The 19,648-nt window shown below is 35.8% G+C and overlaps 1 protein-coding gene across 3 annotated transcripts in view; it reads left to right on the top strand.

Moving 5' to 3' along the window:
- The window catches only part of LOC148657085 (cAMP-responsive element modulator-like), a 28,329-nt gene extending 13,943 nt beyond the window's left edge, over positions 1-14,386 (top strand). Inside the window, exons 1-3 of one of the 3 annotated variants that reach the window (XM_088642921.1) lie at positions 5,436-5,576; positions 12,182-12,338; positions 13,287-13,868. In XM_088642921.1, the coding sequence (XP_088499047.1) occupies positions 5,546-5,576; positions 12,182-12,338; positions 13,287-13,431 (333 nt within the window). In that variant the 5' untranslated portion in view covers positions 5,436-5,545 and the 3' untranslated portion in view covers positions 13,432-13,868. Of the gene's footprint in view, positions 1-5,435; positions 5,577-12,181; positions 12,339-13,286 lie in introns of those variants that run through there. The other 2 variants (XM_088642920.1, XM_088642918.1) reach the window with 2 other exon arrangements.
- Positions 14,387-19,648: the final 5,262 nt, after the last annotated feature.

Consider the following 19,648-nt stretch of genomic DNA (forward strand, 5'->3'; position numbering starts at 1 on the left):
CAGGGTTTCCATAAGCTCTCACTTCGACTACAAGAAAAATAAAAATTTACTATCAATAAAAAAGGTGAGTTAGGATGACTTTGCATGGCTCCAAGAAGTCAGGAAAATTAGGCATATCTTCTGAAACGTCATCTTCAAATTCACTCTCTGAATACATTTCTGTACTTTTGCTGCTGGAGCCAGAAGGTACCTCAAAGGTGGTGAAATTTCTTCTTCCATCTGCGCTTCTATCTTGTTTGGAGACAAAAATCTCAAAAATCTCAAAATCTCTCGCAATGAGAGAATACAGCATGTTACTAGGTAGTAGGATCGCTTAGAAATTAATGCAACCACGAGGGGAAAAAAAAAGAAAAAGAAAAAATGTGCAAAACAGTAAAAAAACTTGGAGACTTCATGTCACAAGAATATGAGAAGTTCATTGACCTGATTACAGACTCTTCCTTACAGCTTTTATTGAAGTGCAGTTGGCAGAGTTTTGGTGCAGCACCAAAAACGAATATCCAGTATTATCAGAGAAATAAGAAACTCTTTCTGTTCTTCTCCCGTTTGTCACCACCTGTGTGAAACCGGATTTTCGTCTTACGTGTCCACAAAAACGAAGTATCGCAACAGACTGGATGCAGAGTCAAACATGAGACTGCAACTCGCATCCATAACTCCAAATATTAAAAAAAAATTGTATAAGTAAGAGGCAAACTCGCTCATCATACTGAGATTGTTCTGTTTCTGTTGGTTTGAAGTAAATGTTGATTAAAAATGATCAGTACTCTTTTTAAAAAAACCTCATGTATTGTCGTCTCACTGTGTTTTACTTAGTCATTTTGCTACCAACTTTTCCTATTCGCGCCTGGTTAGACCACAGAAAATGTCATCTGGTTATATGAATCTATTAGTTTTTTTTCCTTTGTTAACGATGTACAAAATTAAAAGTTTTCAAACCAGAAGAAGACCACCTTCTGGTTTTCTTCTAACTTGGTCGAACCGGTGGTTAGAACTTTGATTCTTTAATTCTCAACGAGTATTCCAGTGATTAAGCTTTATTGAACTGTAGGGGTGCTAATCGTAGACAGGTTATCATGTGATTAATCCATCCATCATCACTTCCGCTTTTCCTGGTGAGGGTTGCAGTGAAGCCGGAGCATACCTGGCAAGCAACGAGCGCAAGGCAGGGTACACCCTGGACAGGGCGCCACTCCAGCGCAGAGCAAGTGCAAGCCAATCATACATGGGGACAATTTCGAGGCCACAGTAAGGGCTTAGGGGGGAAATTTGGCCCAGACATTGGAATAACTCGTTTCTCTTCTCTAAAAATGCCCGGGGAACTTTAATGATCACTCAGAGTTAGGACCTCGGTTTAACGTCTCATCCAAAAGGCAGCGCCCACTACAGTATAGTGTCCCTGCCACTATACTGGGGCATTAGGACCCCCCCCTGCTGGTCCCACTAACACCTCTTCCAGCAGCAACCTCATGTTTCCCAGGAGGTCTCCCATCCAGGTACTGACCAGGCTCAGCCCTGCATAGTTTCAGTGGTTGCCAGTTTCTGAGTTGCAGGGTGATGTGGCTGCTAGTCTCATGTGATCCGCGACATTAGCTTCGACAGACAAAGGGTTCCGTCATCGAAAAACTTTGAGAACCACCGTTCTAGAACATAACAGCATATGCATGCAGAAATATACAGAAATAAAAGGTGATATTTTGTACTTTTGCCTTATATTCATCTTAACATTTCAAACTTACATTGCTTGATTATACAGCAAAACTAGCTATTTTGATTTCACTGTTCTAATACTTATGGAAAGCACTATATTTCAGTCTTGAGAGAAGATTTAATAATATTTTGTGAACTGGCATAAAAGTTAGTTTATGACTTTCATTTTTTTTTTCATTTTTATTTGTTATTAATAACACTCGACTCAAACTGAAATAATGGGTCACACTTCAATTTAGGTCTCTGGTTCTGAACAGTGAGCATTACAGTGTTACTAATGATGTGTCAGAGGGTTAACTACAACGCATATACAGTACATATCTCTAATACAAATAAATATCTCTAACCATTTGAAGTTGCTTATTATCTTATTTATTATTCAACTATATATTTTTAATTGATATGGTTTTAGAACCATTTGTGACCCATTATCAAAGTGCTATTAAGTAATCACGTCAACTGTACCATCTCATTTGAGCATTTATTTTCCTTTCTGCCCAAACTTTGTTTTCAGAAACGAAATTTTTATCCAACAATCATTTTCAACAACAGCTCTGTGGTTTCTTCCTCTGACCTTGTGCTCGTTTCTGTAAACAGGCTTCCGTACCGTGAATGAAGGAAATGATAAGCACAATGGCTAGAAGTGCTACAGATGCAAAGTGGCTAAATTCAGCACTTTCTTCTGCAAAACAGCGTTACAAATCTTTTCAGACTGTAAAAATGTATATTACCTAACCTTTAAGAAAATAATGAATCCTACAAAGATTTAAAAACAGAGTAAGCCATTTAGCTCATCTTGCGTGTTTGGTTGTTTACAGCTAATAAATCTGAGCATCCGATTCACCCCTTTCATCAAATAAGGGTATCATCCTCAGCAACATTGCTGGGTAGCTTGTTGGAGATTCCCACAACCCGTTGTGCAACAAAATGCCTCCTATTCTCAGTTTTAAATGCATTTTCCCATAGTTTCCACTTGTGTCCTCTGGCTCGTGTTACACTTTTGATTCGGAAAATTGGATTTGCTTTGTGTAGTAAATACTCTAGAGGACTTTAATTACTTGAACCAAGCTTTCACATAATTTTCTGTGGTCAAAGCAAAACAAAAATATCAACTCTTTTAAGCCCAGGAATGTATCTGGTTGCTCCAATCTGACCTGATTCCAGAGTAGAAATATCCTTTATACTACATGGTGCCAAAATGTGTACACAATATTCTGAATGGGGTCATCCTAGCACATTGTACAATAATAAAATAGAATTTCTTGATTTCAATTTTTTTAGTCTTATATGTTAACCTTATATCCTAACATTGTCTTTTTATTCCTCAGCCATATTCTTTTAAATGCCTTTTTTGTATGCCGTACCTTCTAGCTCAGTGATGCCCTATATTTACACCTTTAGTTTGTTTTTGCTACCTGCATGTAATACTCTTAACTTGTTTACATTAAACGTCAGCTGTAAGGTCTTTGCACAGGCTTGAATGCTATCTAAATCTTAATCTTTCATTTACAAAAAAACATCCGTCACATGTTTTTCAGGCTTATGATCAACCTCTTTTCTCAAGGAGTTTTTAATGCCAAAGTTCTGCTGTATCATTTTGTATTCCGTGTGTAGTAATCAAACATAAAATATTGTCTTATTTCTTAAATTAGTGATTATGCAGGAAAGTGGTATATTTTTTAAGATTCTAATTAAGTTTTTAAATACAGGAGTTCATATTTGTGTGTGATCATGGTGATTGATTCAGATTGTTCATCTGATAATGGAGGAGTGTCTTGGGATCTTACCCCAGCCTCCATCCTCTTTCTAGTCTTATAACCTGTTCAGCTATTGAGCTATTGAGCGCGGCAGTCCTGAGCTGCTTATTTTCATCTCATTTCACTGACAAGTGCACAGTAGGGGGTCACTGAGGATTTTTCCCTCTTTAATTCCTGTGCATTGGTTTCTTTATTTAGAGTAGCATTTAAGTTTTAATTTAATCATTTTACTTTACATTAGGTAAAGGGGATATGTGCACCTTTGGTTTGTATGAAATATGCTTTTATTATTGATAAAACATTAATATTTCTCTCTGTACTAGAACCTGTTGCAGATTTGTTATTTTAACAACTTGACTGAAAACTATAAGGTTTCAAAAATGAACATAATATCTTCAAAACCAATATTAAAACTCGTAAATAATAAATGAACTCCATGATTGCCATCTTGAGGGAGAGGCAGTCATTGTCAAAGGTGAAAGATTAATCATCATTAGCCAAATGTAACTGCTAGTTATATAATATGTAGGTTTTGTGACTAATTTAGGCTTCTGGTAAAGATTTTTTTTGCTGTCTGCAGTTAAGACAGTATGTAATGTACTTAGTTTCTTGCTTTTTACAAAAATTGTCTTAGAGAAAAAAAACATAAAAATGTATGCAAATATTAAGCAAATGTTCATATTAATGTACATTTACGATGTCTGCTTAACTTTATAATATGCTTTTAAGTAATATAATTACATTTAATGCATTTTGAGTTATCGGGGTATGGTTATGTATTGTAATATTTACATTTTCTTTCACTATTGAAGATTAATAACCCTTTATGATTTTTTTTTCATTTCATCTGACCACTTCTGATCATCTACAACTGATAGTTTTCTAAGGCAGCTAAAGTTAGTTGTGCCCAGTGCTCTGCTTTTCACACGTTAGCTCGTAGCTGTGAACTTTGCAGCCACACACAGGAGAGAATAAGAGAGTGTTGGCAGATGCCTCTGGCCCATCCACTCTCAGTCATCTTTAAACATGTCACACAGATCAGAGGTTCAGCACCAACCTAAGAGAGGCACATCCCTCCCTGCCAGACCTGGAGGCCACAGGGGTCACTGTGTTGCTTAGAGCCAAGATAGCCCTTGCAGACTAATCCCACCCTGCCTTCTGTGGCACTCAGCATACACGCATAACCCATGACCCATGGCTTGAACCTGTGATTGTAGCGCTCAGCTTGCATTTCGGCAAGTACCATTACTGCTTGAGCCACTTGGGAGGTAATTTCATTTATAGTTGCAATTTTAAATTGCTGTTTTCAATGGACTGTATTGTCTGCTGTCTTCTCCTTATATCAAAAGTGCATTTCCTTAGTTTGCTTATTGGGGATAGGACATTGATACTCATTGAAATTACATCAAAATATCATATTAATTTTCTCAGAAAAACTGTGGCAGAAATAATAAGAGTATGTGCGCACACCCATTTTTATTAAAAAGTGTATTAAGATTTGTTACCATGGAAATATATTTTTTTAGTTTCTTAGAAAGTATTACATTTCTTAGCTGATGTTAAAGCCATAAGGTAACAGATGTTAGACCACCAATGAACCTTGGACTCTGCCCCCTTTTAAGACATTTTATACAAATGCATTTTACAACATATTCTTGGAACACCAGTGGCTATTCATTCCTTTTTGTCTTATAGTTTAGAATAAAATTATTTTATTAGCTATGTTTTCTCAGTTTGTTTTTCAATCTTACAGTTTTGAATGTTTGCTTACTGTAATTACATGTTGAGTTCATTCAGAATCTTGAGTTTACAGCAGTGTTTATATAAAATATTTAATTCTGCATAATAGTGCTCATTTAAGCCTTGCACTTGTCTTTAACAGCAAAAACAAACAGTTGAACTAAGTGCAGGGGGATGTCTCAAGTGACAAACCATGCTTATTGACTTGAGGAGGCCAGTGATGTCATTGTGATGTCAATGCCCTTAATTGTAATCCTACACATAGTTGCTGATTGGGGTTCATTTCATGTAGAAGGCAGAAGGAGAGGGTTTCTCTTGGATTAATAAAAAGAAAAGATATGGCTGTAACTGGAGATGAGACTGAGTCAGGTAATACTAACTTTTATATATGCTACAAAGCTTTAAAAATGCTCCTCTAATATTTTTATATAAGACACAAGGTTTCATTTAGTGTTAAACTATCTTTATAGAATTTTTGATCATTTAATTTTAATAACATTTAGAATTCTTATTAATACCACTCATAAGGTTTTTAATGCATTTAATTGAGATGAAAGCAATTTAATGATACATTTTAGAAGTGCAATCTGATTTAAAACTTACCCAAACTTGCAAATGTCTGTCCTGTTTTTTCCCCATGTTTATCTTTAAACTACTCATCTGTATGTGTTTTTTGCCTCCTGGATGTTTTTGCTAAAAGACAGTTGTGAAGGCAACAATTGTCGGTGCTTGTTAAATTATCAGAGTTTCTCTCGTAAGCTGTAATTTTTACTTGAAACGTCTAAACTAACAATTGGTAAATAGGTTGGATAGATCTTAAGCGCTTCCCAGTCTGTTCAGTTCCTGTCTTGCTGATTCTGAGACTGCTGAATGCTCAGCCCATTCAATTTACTGTTGCTGACGTCACCAGGTTTCCTGGAATCAGATCTCGGCAGGGAAATGTAAATGTTAAATAGCAAATAAGATGTACATTGACGTCAGTTCAGAGTCATGCTGTGATTAGAGGCAGTTCCTTTTGCAGGAACAAGACGTTGCCAATTTAATCATTGGGGTTACGTAATTTGCAGCTCTGTCTGAACCGGTGAAGGTTTAAACGAACAAGCCATGGTATTGTCTGCAAAAAATAAACAGCAACAGTTTCTAATAAATCCAGCTGAAATGTTTACTTGCTTTTGTCACTGTATGTATACATTTCGTCAATAGCTGTCAGGTGTATCAGATTAATACGATTTTTCAATTAATATTTTTCGTAATACATCAGCCTAATAATAATGTGAAATATATGGCATAGCGTGACACTTTTCCTGTGTGTTATACTGTATATACTAGAATATAAAAATGCAATGCTCTTTATGGATGTATGTTTATATAAGACTGTAGTTGTTTAAAAAGGAATACATAACTTGGGACTGACATGATTTAGGAAGATGTGAATTAAATCAATTAACTCAGAAACTCTATTGCTTTTAATAATTTTTAAATTAAGACTTTCACGACTGAAATTGTAGAAAACATTGTTGTGTTTGGCTCACCTAAATTATTTAGTTTTCTAGACGTTTACTGTGCAAATACGCACCGAGAAAAAACGTGAGTCAATTTTAATGACACCCGTCAGTTTCTGCGTAAGAAACGTAGCCGGTGTGGAGCAAGGTGGTACTGTTACGCAATACTTTAACTTAAAGGTATTTAACGCTGTTTACTGGAAACATACATTTGGCTGTCTGTACGCATAACAGAATATTAGCTTTTCTTAAGGATACGTGCGTTTCCAATTTATTCCTTCAGCATGTCTTTCAGCTTAAATCCTGAACCGTAACAGCATGGGCGACACACAACGTCTTTTTCGGAGGGAGGGGGAACCTGCCCGCCTCAGTCTGTTCCCCTCACGAAAACACACCTCCTTTCATAAGCGTGTGATATGGTTTTCTACTTATTCCACCATAAATTATAAAAATTAAATACATTACTAATAATGCATTTCTAAGATCTTCAAGGATGCAAGCATCCAAAGAAAAAAATGTACAGTACACAATCACAAGCACAATAGCAATAGATCTTGCTTTTATTTTCCATCACTGTCGATTTTTCCAAGAAAGTCATTCTCTGATCATTTCTCTGTGCTAACTCTGATGGAATCCCAATAGAGTTTGGACTAGACTATCCTGGAAAGCATACACACATTAAATTAAGCCTCCAGACAGTAAGTGTCATCTGTGTGTTTGTAACTTGCACGCAATTCTAAAACCGAGATGTTTTGAGACTGACAGGAATAATGCAGGCAGCTGCCAGGCTCGTTTGGAAGTGAAAACAATTGTACTCTAAAACATTAAACTTACAGCAGTGTGGTTATCTTCCTTGTTATTGTTTGTTACCACATCTAAAACACAGGGCTGAAATAAGAGCTACTCAGTTTCCTATGATTATACTATAATAAGCAATGCAGGGAGTGAAGTGTGAGGTGGAGTTTTCATACAGTAGTTGTTGTCAGTCCTGATGTAAGGATCGATCTCTTTCTGCTGATTTACTAGCTAGCCCTTAAATAGCTAGCCCTTAAATATCGGTGGTAAGTGGTGCCTGTAAATGATCACCTTGCTTGTTTAAAGTTAATAATGCAGTCATGCCATGGTATGTAAAATACTCTAGTATGGTTCATTATTTTCAACAACTTTACCGTACAAACCTTAATTCTGTCTCCTCCACTCAATAATTAATCATTTGTTTCCGTAATTATAACTTTTTAATATAGCACCATCCATGGTACATTATCTAAAGGTCTTGTGCAATAAAACAGTCAAACAAAACCAAAAGATATGGAAATTAAAACAGTAAAAGAAACAGAATTAAAAGCTTTTAACACAGGATTTGAAAGTGCTGACTGACATGCAAAATCTGACATGAGTCTGGAGATCATTCCACACTGTAGGAGCACAACACAAGAGTAAGTGTGGTTTCCTAGTATTTCGAGGCTTATATTGGGAACTAAAAGAAGAATAGAGTTCAAAGTTTGCACATGACATGTAGACTTTTAGGAAGTTAACAATCATGTTGTCAGGGGCCAATTCATTCAAACCCTTATATGTTAACAGTAGTATTTTGAGTTTTATTTTGAATTTTATTTGTGATTAAAAGCTCTTAATAGGTGACCATTTTTGATGATCAGACACAGGTGGGATTAACTGTATCAGACACTCCCACAGTGAGTCATTGTTTCTCCTTCAGTTTAAGTTAAGTCAGCACTGAAAGTACATGGTGAAATAAATGTTGTGCCAGTTGTTTAAATTGTTGCAAAATATGCAGGCTACAAAACAAGAAACTGTTGTTTTTTGTAAATAGTGTATAACCATGCAAGTTTGGTAATATGCCTGCATAAGGTAGAGGTTAATGTATAAAAAGCCCTTCTTAACCATATGTTAGGAGAATATACTAATGTTGATTTATTAAATTAATATTTCACACAGGTATTAACCAAGGAAGAAATCCTGTCTTGGGTTCAGGAAGGAAACAGTCCTCTCTGATCTTAATCCTAACTTCAGAACATTGCTAGTTTCTAGTTCCTTTCATCTATTTTTGGTTATATGCAAACTGTTTCAAATAGTACAAGTCATATTTTACGGCATATTTTTCTAAATATACTGTACAACTCCATTAGACTACTATAAGCTGTTCATGATATCATGTAATGATCTGATAAAAAAAAGTTCTACATAGAAAAGCATATGGTGTCATTATCTTCTCAGAATGTAAACATCTTTCCACTTGGCTTCATTTCAAATGGAATAGCAAGATGGATTAAAATCCATGGGGTGTTTCACTTAATTTATATATTTGTTGCTCTCTTTTTTTCCAGATGTGAACTCAAAAGATTTTCCATCTTTTAGTAACTTGTGTAAAATAGACTTGTATCAAGTTAAACAGCGTGTGTGTTCTTGGCCTGGTAATACAGTCATAACCAGGCAGTAAGCTTAATAATGGAACAGAAATTAATATTTACATCGTAAATAGTGTTTCACAGTTTATACAAGTATTTACAGATCTGTGAGTTTCCAGAGCCATGCATTCTTATAAACAACACCAGAATTTCCCATATATTTTAAACAGAAACCTCTTAATATAGTGCAGAGTTTTTATGTCCTAAAATACAAAGAAAATAATCAAAACTTAATCACTCTCTATAAAACAGATGCTAACAAAATGGGAAATTAGTTATTTGTCCTAAATTGTACATCCCTAACCAGACACATGTCTTTAAACTTGTGTATTCCATAATAAGGAAATCGATGTTTCCAGTCTTTTAGCATGTGATTTCCACAATTAGGAAATCAGTATGTCCATTAATAATACAGGAAGTTTTTTTCTTAAGCCTAGAGTGCACTACTCTTTCAATGCTGGACTGGTTCAGGTTTCTTAGTCTATTGAAGGAACAAAAACACCACATCGGATGTTCACCAAATACTGATGTTCAAAGATTCCTGTACTACCACTGTTGGCCATGTTGAACTGTCGTGAGGACCTACTGTAGGACAGCTACTGTATGCAAACTCTTCACAACACCCATTGTATCATCCATTTAGCAAGCATTTCTTGAGAACTTTAAGCCGTCCGCTCACCACCAAACCATTATACAGTATATATTTTTTTCTTATTGCACTTGACATGCTAGTGTTCAGTTTTAACTTGGTTCTGCAGTTGTATTTTTAACCTTGCTGAAGATTCAACAGTAAAAAAATCTCTTTGACTAGGTGATTTGTTCAGGGTACCTTCTGACCATTGTAGGTTGGTTCAATTTTGATTTTCATTTTTTTAAATTAAATAGTAGTTTTGTAATTTTGCCTTAAACGTGGTTTGCAGTATTATGCATAAAATCTGAATAGCTTTGATAATTAAACATGATGAGAATGATGAGCATGACAAACAGTTAGATTATCTTAATTGAAAAACAAACCAATGAGACAATGCAGATTCTTTGAGTAATTTAAGATTGTTTTCTAGGTTTTTTTGTCATGTCGATTTAATCTGTGCAGGTCACAGCTATTTTTCATAAATAACATTTCAGAAGTTTTCCTGTGTTCATGTAATTTCTAGAACTCTATTGATTGATCGTTACGTATTGTGAGCTGACTTGATGAAAACCTTTTTGGGAAAGGACAAAAATTACATCTTATGATTTATTTATGTGCAACAGCATTTTATACCATTGACGTCCTCAGGAAGCCAAATATATACGAAACACTTAACAGCATAAAGCTAATCTACAAAATGGAGTTTTATTTTTTGTTTTATTTGTGTATGAAAAAATCTGCATTCTTGTGAAAACAATGTATTTTATAATTGACCTTTTCTTAACATTATTCTGAACAAAGAACAGTTTTCTTACTGTTTTGTTGTGTTTTTGAAATTGACATGCATCTTACATAACTGGAGTATAAAACTGAGACGCTTTGGGAATGCAGAATTAGAATTAATATCTAATAGTAGGTTTACTCATTACCTCCTGAATGTGACTAAAAGCATGACAACACTAGGTTTAAAAAATGCATATGAACCTGAATGTGGAAAGGTGACGTCTGCATGCATAAAACACTGTTTACAGCACAGTTTTTCTCCATTACTAGAAACATCTGCTACTGCATATTTGACTGATTTCTCATTCATTTACTTGAGGTGTACCATCGCTGAATGAGACACAGATGCAGGATTAATGACAAAACGGTAGTGACGTTGAAAAAGCTAATTGACCCGGGGACCTATTGTCATTTCTTGAAATAAACTGCAGTATCATTTTCAACCTAACTAAATAGATTGTTCCACACCCCCACAGCGCTTTGTGTTGATCAATTCCTCATGTTCTTAACTTTCACTTAACTGCCATGCAGTTTCAGTTTCTTATTTCCTCTGGTTCATGTTTTACTATTTATTCTGCAGAAGTACATGCCTCAGAGGAATTTGATTATTTGAATCTAGTCTCTAGATCCAATTCCTTTAGCCTCAATTAATATTTTGTTTGCCTTTTGTATTGCTTCCCCACATTGCCTGGAAGATGTCATAAACACCTAAGTTATATATTTTTAAGTAGCTTTTACAAGATCAGTGTTTCCTATTTTATATTTTCATATTATCTTTTATATTTTCATATTTTATTTTTTACTTTATTTGCATGTCTACAAAACATAACCTATGGTGTTTCATGTACTTGTCACTACAGTGGTGGTACCATGACTGAATAGCACTGGACTGCACAAATGTGGTTTGCTTATCAAAATTGTTGATACTTTTCTTGATATTAGCAAAGAACTGTGTTTTTCAATTAATCACTTCCTGAATTTTATTTGGTAATGGTGGAATTAGTCTATGGATAAACCAAATTAGAGTCGCTGAGGTAAATGAAACATTTTTGTGTGTCTGTTATTGTGAATGGTTGCAACATTGTTTTGATCACATTGTTAGACCTATGCTCCCAGTGGTCAAGATCCTGTACTGTGGGCAATCTTCCAGCTCAGGGTAGATATGTACAGTCAATCTGATCCTGTTGTTGTTTAGGGACATTCCAATGGTTTATGTGCAACAACGGTGCCAGTCTGCTATGTAAACATAATAAGCAGGTGTAGATCACCTACATGAAGATATTGATTTGAATATTGTGTCATCACTGCAATGTGACTTAATTTGTATTCTATTGAATAATCTTAAGATTTCTTGGCTGATGTTTATACTGAAACTGGGTTTACATTTCTGAATTGTTACTTTATGGTCTGTTTGCTATGATGGGCTTGTAATCTAAATAGCTTTCTCACAATTAATTCACTTCCTTGCAAGTGATTTGTTGGTGGACTTTAAGATTCAGTTGAAAAAGTCCAGGTTTTGACATCTGAAGAAGGCTCCACAGCCGAAACGTTCTGTCTCTTTTCTTTTCCTTCAGCCTGAAATAAACCTTTACCTGTTCTTTTATAAAATTCAGTCTCCGATTTTTGTCTCAGCTGCCACCGGTGATATGCCAACCTACCAGATCAGGACACCCACATCAAGTTTGCCACAGGGGGTTGTAATGGCAGCTTCCCCTGGCTCTCTGCAAGGCCCACAGCAGCTTGCTGAGGAGGCAACACGGAAGAGGGAACTCAGACTAATGAAAAACAGGTATGTGTATCAAAACCTTCTGGTCGATGCCGGAGAATCTGGCAAGGCTCAGTCGTTTTTATTTAAATATTAATCAGTACCAAAAGAATAGTCTTTTATAATGTTTTGCCTAATGTATAATGTTATAGAAAATGCACAATTGTCATATAAACATACTGTGTCACTATATTTTGTGTTTCTCATGACACGTGCGCACATTCAAGATTCAGAAAAGTTGTATTTGTATAAACAAATCATCACAATAGTCACATCGGTGCATGAAACTGATGAAGCTTTAAGAGACCGAGGATGGTTTCTGCTGTCGCAATGCTTTCTGATTGCTTGCTATTAGCCATGCTTGTTATACATCCTTTGTTTACTTACCATGGCTTGGGCTGTTGAACTTCCCGGTCTCCTCTGATCCTTTTTTTGGTTGGCTGCTTCCTGTTTGCAATCATGTAAATCTGTGTTGGCTAGGTGTGGATGTATTGTTGCATGCAGTCTCCCATATGCCCTTGGATTCACCCTTTTTCTTGCTTTGCATCCAAGCATGCTTTAGTTTTTAGTACATATGGTTACTTACGACCGGGGCCTCTGACTTGGCTTTCTATTTCTTTTCTGATTTACAAATTTGTTTTATTTAATTGACTTGGATTGATTGATTCGACTTAAAACGATGCTTTCTTATTATGTTATTTCAGCTTCCAGTCTCTCCAAAGAGTTGTACGTGTTGTTGATCACTTGTCCTTGAGTTTTTTAGATGTCTTGACCATTTGTGTTGTATGGCCAGCATTATGCCTTATGTGTCCAGCAGTTGACTTCTATAGCTTCTAAGGGTGGATGCTGTTTCGAAGCGGAGCGTGAAATCAAGCTGCCAAAGTGGCTTAATGTGTCGATGGCTTGCTTATTTTGCTTGTCGATGCTTTTCAATTCACTTTTTATGGAAGGTATTTGTTGTGTTGGTTCCAGGGAGGCTGCTCGGGAGTGCCGCAGGAAGAAGAAAGAATACGTCAAATGTCTTGAAAATCGTGTGGCTGTGCTAGAAAATCAAAACAAGACTCTCATTGAGGAACTTAAAGCTCTCAAAGACCTTTATTGCCATAAAACAGAATAACTACCGGCTTGGTTGTGGAACCAAAAGACTATAAAAGGCATGAGAGGGTGTGGTTTTACAGACTGCTGTAAAGATTTGGGGGCAAAAAACACGTTTTTCATATTGTGCTCCATGTCTGCTTTTGGCTTATTATTTTTAAGAACTCTTGAGTTTTGTTTCAGAGTTTTGGAAAACAATCATTCATGTTTGCAATGAGAATAACGTACAGCACTTTTTCCCGCAGAGTTATTTAGCATGTGAATATCGCGTTGCCCCTGTCGTTTCTGCTCTTTGCAGGATGTCTGCTAGAGAATGTCGTCGTCGGAAGAAGGAATATATAAGCTGTCTGGAGAGTCGCCTTGCGATACTTGAAGTCCAGAACAAGAAGTTAACAGAAGATCTTCAAAACCTGAAAGACCTCTATAATGGACAATCAAATTAAATGTGCCCTCAAGGAATACTAGTTGAAAACGTTTTTTTTGTTAAGAGGTGCAAACAATTAGACCTGCTTATTTAGCTCTGTTACTCTTAACTCCATTATATTTTACATTCCTCAGTGTGATTTGTTAAGAGCGCCTGTAAAAATGTAATGGGAAATTCTGAGTATATTTGAAGTGTACAGTACAAAAATGCCCCCTGTCCCATTTCATTTGTATTTTTAATGTGTTTAAAGAAAACAAAAATCTTCATACTTTTATTATAAAAAAAGGGAGAAAAGTTATTTCTCACAAAGTTCCAAACTTCAACTTTTTTACCCAATATTTTCCATTTTATTTGAAGCTGATAGATCTGTTGTATACCAACCATGCTGGCATACACGAATGCAATTTCTAGCAGCACAACATCTAAATGTGGAATGGATCCTGAGGATTGGCCTGCAGTAGATTAAAAAAATACTATCTTGTATAAGACCAAAATTTATATGTGTACCTCTGAGAGGATTTTTCTATTAAAAAGTTAATAATTTAAGAAATAACTGGTAATTATTGTGAATCTAAAAGTTAATATAATCCAGTGCTTATCTGTGTTTCTGCATGATTGTGAGCAAGTATACTTGTTTATTTTTGTTTTGCTTCCATTTCACATTGATGTTTCAGAAATGTAACACGGAAGCTATGTTTGTAGAAGGTGTCTGAATTATTGTGTTGAGGACCAAAAGAAAGGTTACTCTGACATCAGATAACAATATGTTCTGATGTTTTGGAACCCAATAATTCTCTGGTAAGTTAAACATTATCATAATGTAGTAGGTAAAGATTCACAGTGTTCTTTGCAATGCATTATAGTCTTGTGTATCACACGTAACTCATATTGAGTGTGTTTTGGGGACTTTTCTTGGTAAAATACCAAGTAGTCTGGTCTAGCTTTTATATAAATCTGGTATGTCAAAATATGTTACTACACACAAAAAAGTATAATTTATTGAATAAGTGATTAAGGGTTCTTCCCACTCAGATGTTCAGATAAAAACAATTTTGAGCTGAAACTGCATGCGTGACAATCCTACATAGTCATGATCTGCTTCACACAGACCAGACCTGAATGCAAACATTCAACTGATTTATCCTGCTCTTATTATTGCCAAATTATTTAAAACAACCACTGGACTGTTTTTGTCAAACCTCATGAGAAATCTTAGCAAAGTGAATTTGAAAAATATAGCTAGTGTTTATTAAAAACAAGATATGATTAGCATTCTAGATAACAAGATCTGAAAAAAACCCAAATTTCTCACTGATTATAAAATGCATGCAAATGTGGAACAATTGCATGTATTCTAAAATCAAGGTATTTAAGCAACAGATTTCTGTGTTATACACTTCACTATACAACATTGCTCACTATCTCTATCTAATGTAATGTTATATCTGTTGTCACCATAAATTATAGTGAGAAGCCAGGAGTATTTTTGGATTTCAGAAGTATACTTCTGTGCTGATACCACCCTAAAGTCAGGACATTGACTTGGCCACTTAAAGATGTTCACTTTTTATATTTAAGACACTCCAGTATAACTTTGTTCTTGAGCTTTGGATCGTTGTACTACTGAAAGGTAAATATTTTGTCCCAGCCTTGGGTGTGAAGCAGGTTTCCCTCTAAGATTTGCCAGTACTTTGCTCCATCTATCTTCCCATCAGTCCTGCCAAGTTTAAGCCTGATCTACAGTATGGCTGGTGTTTTCCACTTCTTAACGATTGACTTCACCATGTTCAAAAAGTATTATGAGTTGAATATTTTATACCCGTCTCCAGATCTGTGCCTTTATGCGACTGTATTGTGAAAGCTCTTGGACTTTAGATTAATTTTTGATTGAAATTCACTACCTGAGAGACATTACAGAGGTAGGTGTTATTTATTCTGAAATTAAGTCAACTATTATTACACACAGGTGATTTTGTGCAGCTAAATTAATTTAGGTTGGTCACAGCAAAGGGCTTGAATACTTATCATGATGCAATCATGATTTTCAATTTTTCTTCATATTATGTTTACTTCTTTTTTTGTATTTAGTGAGTAAGAATCGGTTGACTGCAAACACTAAAGTAACAAAATGTGAAAACTCCTTAGGGGTTTGAACACTTTTGCAAGGCACTGAATTGCTAATTGTGGTATGTATTGGTTAGTAATTATAGAAATTATATGTATATGAATGTATATGAGCACATTAAATCAGACTAGCCTTTTGATATTATGACTGTCAGCTGAAAAACAATTTATGTCACTTACTATCATAGGATACTGCAATAAATTACTTTAAACATCTACATTTTATTTTTTTATGACAAGATCATCTTTTAACTTCCCAATCAAATCATATTCATTTTAGTCATTTTATTAGGTCATCTTTAAAAAGAACGGCCTCTAAATTGCATTTCCTAAACAGATAATAATTTACTGTGCGTATCTAATTAAGAAGTTATATTAGGTAACTACCAGCTCATCCTCTTCCAAATAAATCATTTAAGTGCATGACTGTACAGGTTAGAATAGACTATGATCTGGCTGTTGGAAGTGTGTAAAGGTGCATTTATGTCTGAAAATTCATATGCTGTAGAATGATGAAAACGTGTGAAGATTAGTGAGAATGGAAAAAAAAGAGTGGGACCTACTGTAAAAAGGTAGTTATAACACTTGTGCCTGTTATCAGCATATTTGTTACGGTTCAGAAGAGTGCATTTTTGTTGGATACTTAAATGTTTTTCTTTGGTGCCATGTTTTTTAGAAAACTTCAAATCCCATTGAAACTGTGGGGAAGGAATATCTTCCATTTCTCCAAGGGAAATCCTGATGATTTCCAGTGAATAAAACAATATGACATATAATTGGACTCCACTACCAGTGTTGCTACTCTCTACTAGAGTATGTATTAACTGAATAAAACTAGTTGTATGTAAGGTAAATCTTTAGGGGGCTTTAGAAACTGGGGAGTTTTTGTTGGTGTATTTTTCTATCCTTCAGGCAGCTACAAGTGAAGTTTAGAAGCTGTCAGGAGGGGTGGTCTTGTGTGAGCTGTGGTATATTTCATAACCTTGGAGATTTGACAGTTATGGACTGTAGCCAAGGGGTTCCCAGCAACTCGCTCCCGATGAACTTGAGTCATTAGTTTGGCTCCAGTGTCGGAATTTTGAGTAATATATTTTGACACTTAGATTTATAAATACAGTGGTAGCAGTGCCATAAATACTGACAGGCAAATATAGAATGCTATAAAAAAACATTTTTACCTTGTATGCAGCTTTAAATCAAGTGCAATTTTCTGTTCATTTTCTTCCTTTTCTTTTTGTAATACAGGGCAAGTGTTAAGCTCAGGGAATAAGGTCCAAATCTGACAGAGGACTAAAAGAGCAGAATGGTGATGCAGGGATATATACTGCAGATGGTGAGGAGGTGCAGAGTGGCAAGGAGAAATTGGGAAGGAGGGCTGACTCCTTTAGATACAGACTTTGCAGTAAAAGCATCCTGGGACTGAGGAGGAAAAGGGTGAAGAAGAATTTACAGCAAATTATCTATTTTAAATTGTATAAACTAAAAAGACTGGGAAAAAAAACATAATAACAAGATATTTACAACTGGCAAATGGTGCAAGTATAGTGTTCTGCAAATATATGTGAACACCTTAAAAGCTTTTAATACACTGAGATTTGCACACAACAATGTGTATTGACCACAGAAATGTATTCTTGGGACTCACATGTATCGGGAGCATGAAATACTGTTGAAAATGCCTGTGGCTGTTTCTGATGTGTATTTTTCTTCCATCAAACTCTCTCTGGATGGTAAAAAAAAACGCCACAATCCCTTTATCTAACTGTTCAATTAGGCTTTCGAGACATTCTTGCCACTATCATCATTGGCCTTTGAGACATGTTATGTGTACAACTTTTAGTCTTAAATGTATTGGAATCTACAAGGTGCTACTTTGGGGGGTTTAAAATGTAAATATAGATGACAGATACGGTTTTAATTAGGTTTCTGCTTGTTTTCTTGCTTTTCAGATTTTTGTTTGAATTTGTATATTCAATAAACAACTAATGTATGAACTACAGTATGTTTACTATCACATTAATCACAAATGACAGATGACACCAAACACCTCTAACCAGTAACAAAACATTTAACCATTTAAGAACAAACTTTCAGTAAACACTGCTCGTTATTTATTATAGTTTTCGAAGTTTGGAACACATTTACTTTCTCTTATTTTACTCAAGTCATTGAGAGCAATCAACAGTTTTGCTAAGTAAGCAATACCAGAATTTGATCAATGATACTGACAATATCCATAACGTTTTTGTAACGTAGTCCTATGCCTTTGTTGATATTTTCTTTGCTTATTTTATTATCAGTTCTCAGAATTGTAAAGTTGTCTTAGAAAAGAATAAAACAAAAACTGCAACAAAGTGCGTCAGTTTAACATTTCACTTGCAGCATTGCAACATCTATTTATGACATCAGCGCCAAGTTTAAATGGAATTTTCCATTTCGCCATGGTGCGCCCTCCAGTGGCAGCATTAGAGTATTTCGTGCGAACTTGCTTCTCCTGACTTGGTTTGGGTAGCACTTCCATCTGGTGGTTAATTATTGTACAGTTGCTGGACATGTTTTCACTGGACTTCCAAGAGTAATTTTGATTTAAGTAACTTATTAGGCTCTAGTACCTGACGCTTAAAATAAATATTCTTTTAAGGAATAATAATAATGATAATAATGTGGACATTCCATTCAAGGCGCTTTACATTTAAGAACAAAAACCTCAAAAGATTTTAGACTACAGTATGTTGACATCAAATACATTTTAATTTGGATTTACACACCAACATGCAGGAAAACTATATGTCGAAGGGAGAAGAAACGGTATCTGTGTGATCGTTTGCACAGACGTGAATGTAAGAGAACGAATTCCAGAACAAAGCACAACCTGTTATACAGTTTGTACACTGTTGGCTTGTCGTTTAAGGAGTAAAGAGTTGCCGTTTTTATTAAATTATTCGGTTGACACTTCTAAGCAGTGTATATACTTATTCAGTACAGCTGGGCATTTTACTAATGTAATTTGAGTGAACTGCCTCGCTCAAGGGTACAACAGCAGTTCCTCACCCACGGTTTGAACCCACACCTGTCCAGTGAGTGTTCTGGCTCCAAAGCCTTAATCACGCTTCTGCTCTGGTGTCGGGTTTTGACACATTCACACAATACCACTGAAACCCTGTATCTGACACAGAGGAGTATGACAATTTATCACTTTCTACTATTTCAGAAGTTACATTAGATTTAAACTACCTGCAGGCATTTCCGTTTCAAAGCTTAATGCGCCACAGCTAACAAAATTCACTAAATTAGAATGAAAACCAGGGGAAACGGGGACACCGCTGGGTCATGTCTGGATTGGGAAACACTGCCCGAGATAAATCAGATGTCATCCACGTGTGCTGCCTCGCCGCTCAGCGGCTGCCGAGATTAGATCAAGGTCGCAAGCGGACTCGGAGCCACACAGCGGAGCTCAGCGGACAGCGGCGATCTCCTCTGAACCCTCCGCCCCCGGAGACCTTGACACTGGCTGGGTTTCAGAGGGTTGATGTCACTTTCGCAGCATGCTCGGGGCTGCAGAGTCCTGTTACAAATCGTCTAGGGGACAAGTTTACTGCAACACGTGCTAAAAAGGTGACCAGCTATACTTTGCAGAAGACGAAAACGTTGACTTTGGAACATTTTTGTTTTGAAGCATTTAAAATGAATG

This window comes from Lepisosteus platostomus, chromosome 8 (genome assembly GCF_059453375.1).
Source record: "Lepisosteus platostomus isolate fLepPlt1 chromosome 8, fLepPlt1.hap1, whole genome shotgun sequence".
NCBI classification, from domain to species: domain Eukaryota; kingdom Metazoa; phylum Chordata; class Actinopteri; order Semionotiformes; family Lepisosteidae; genus Lepisosteus; species Lepisosteus platostomus.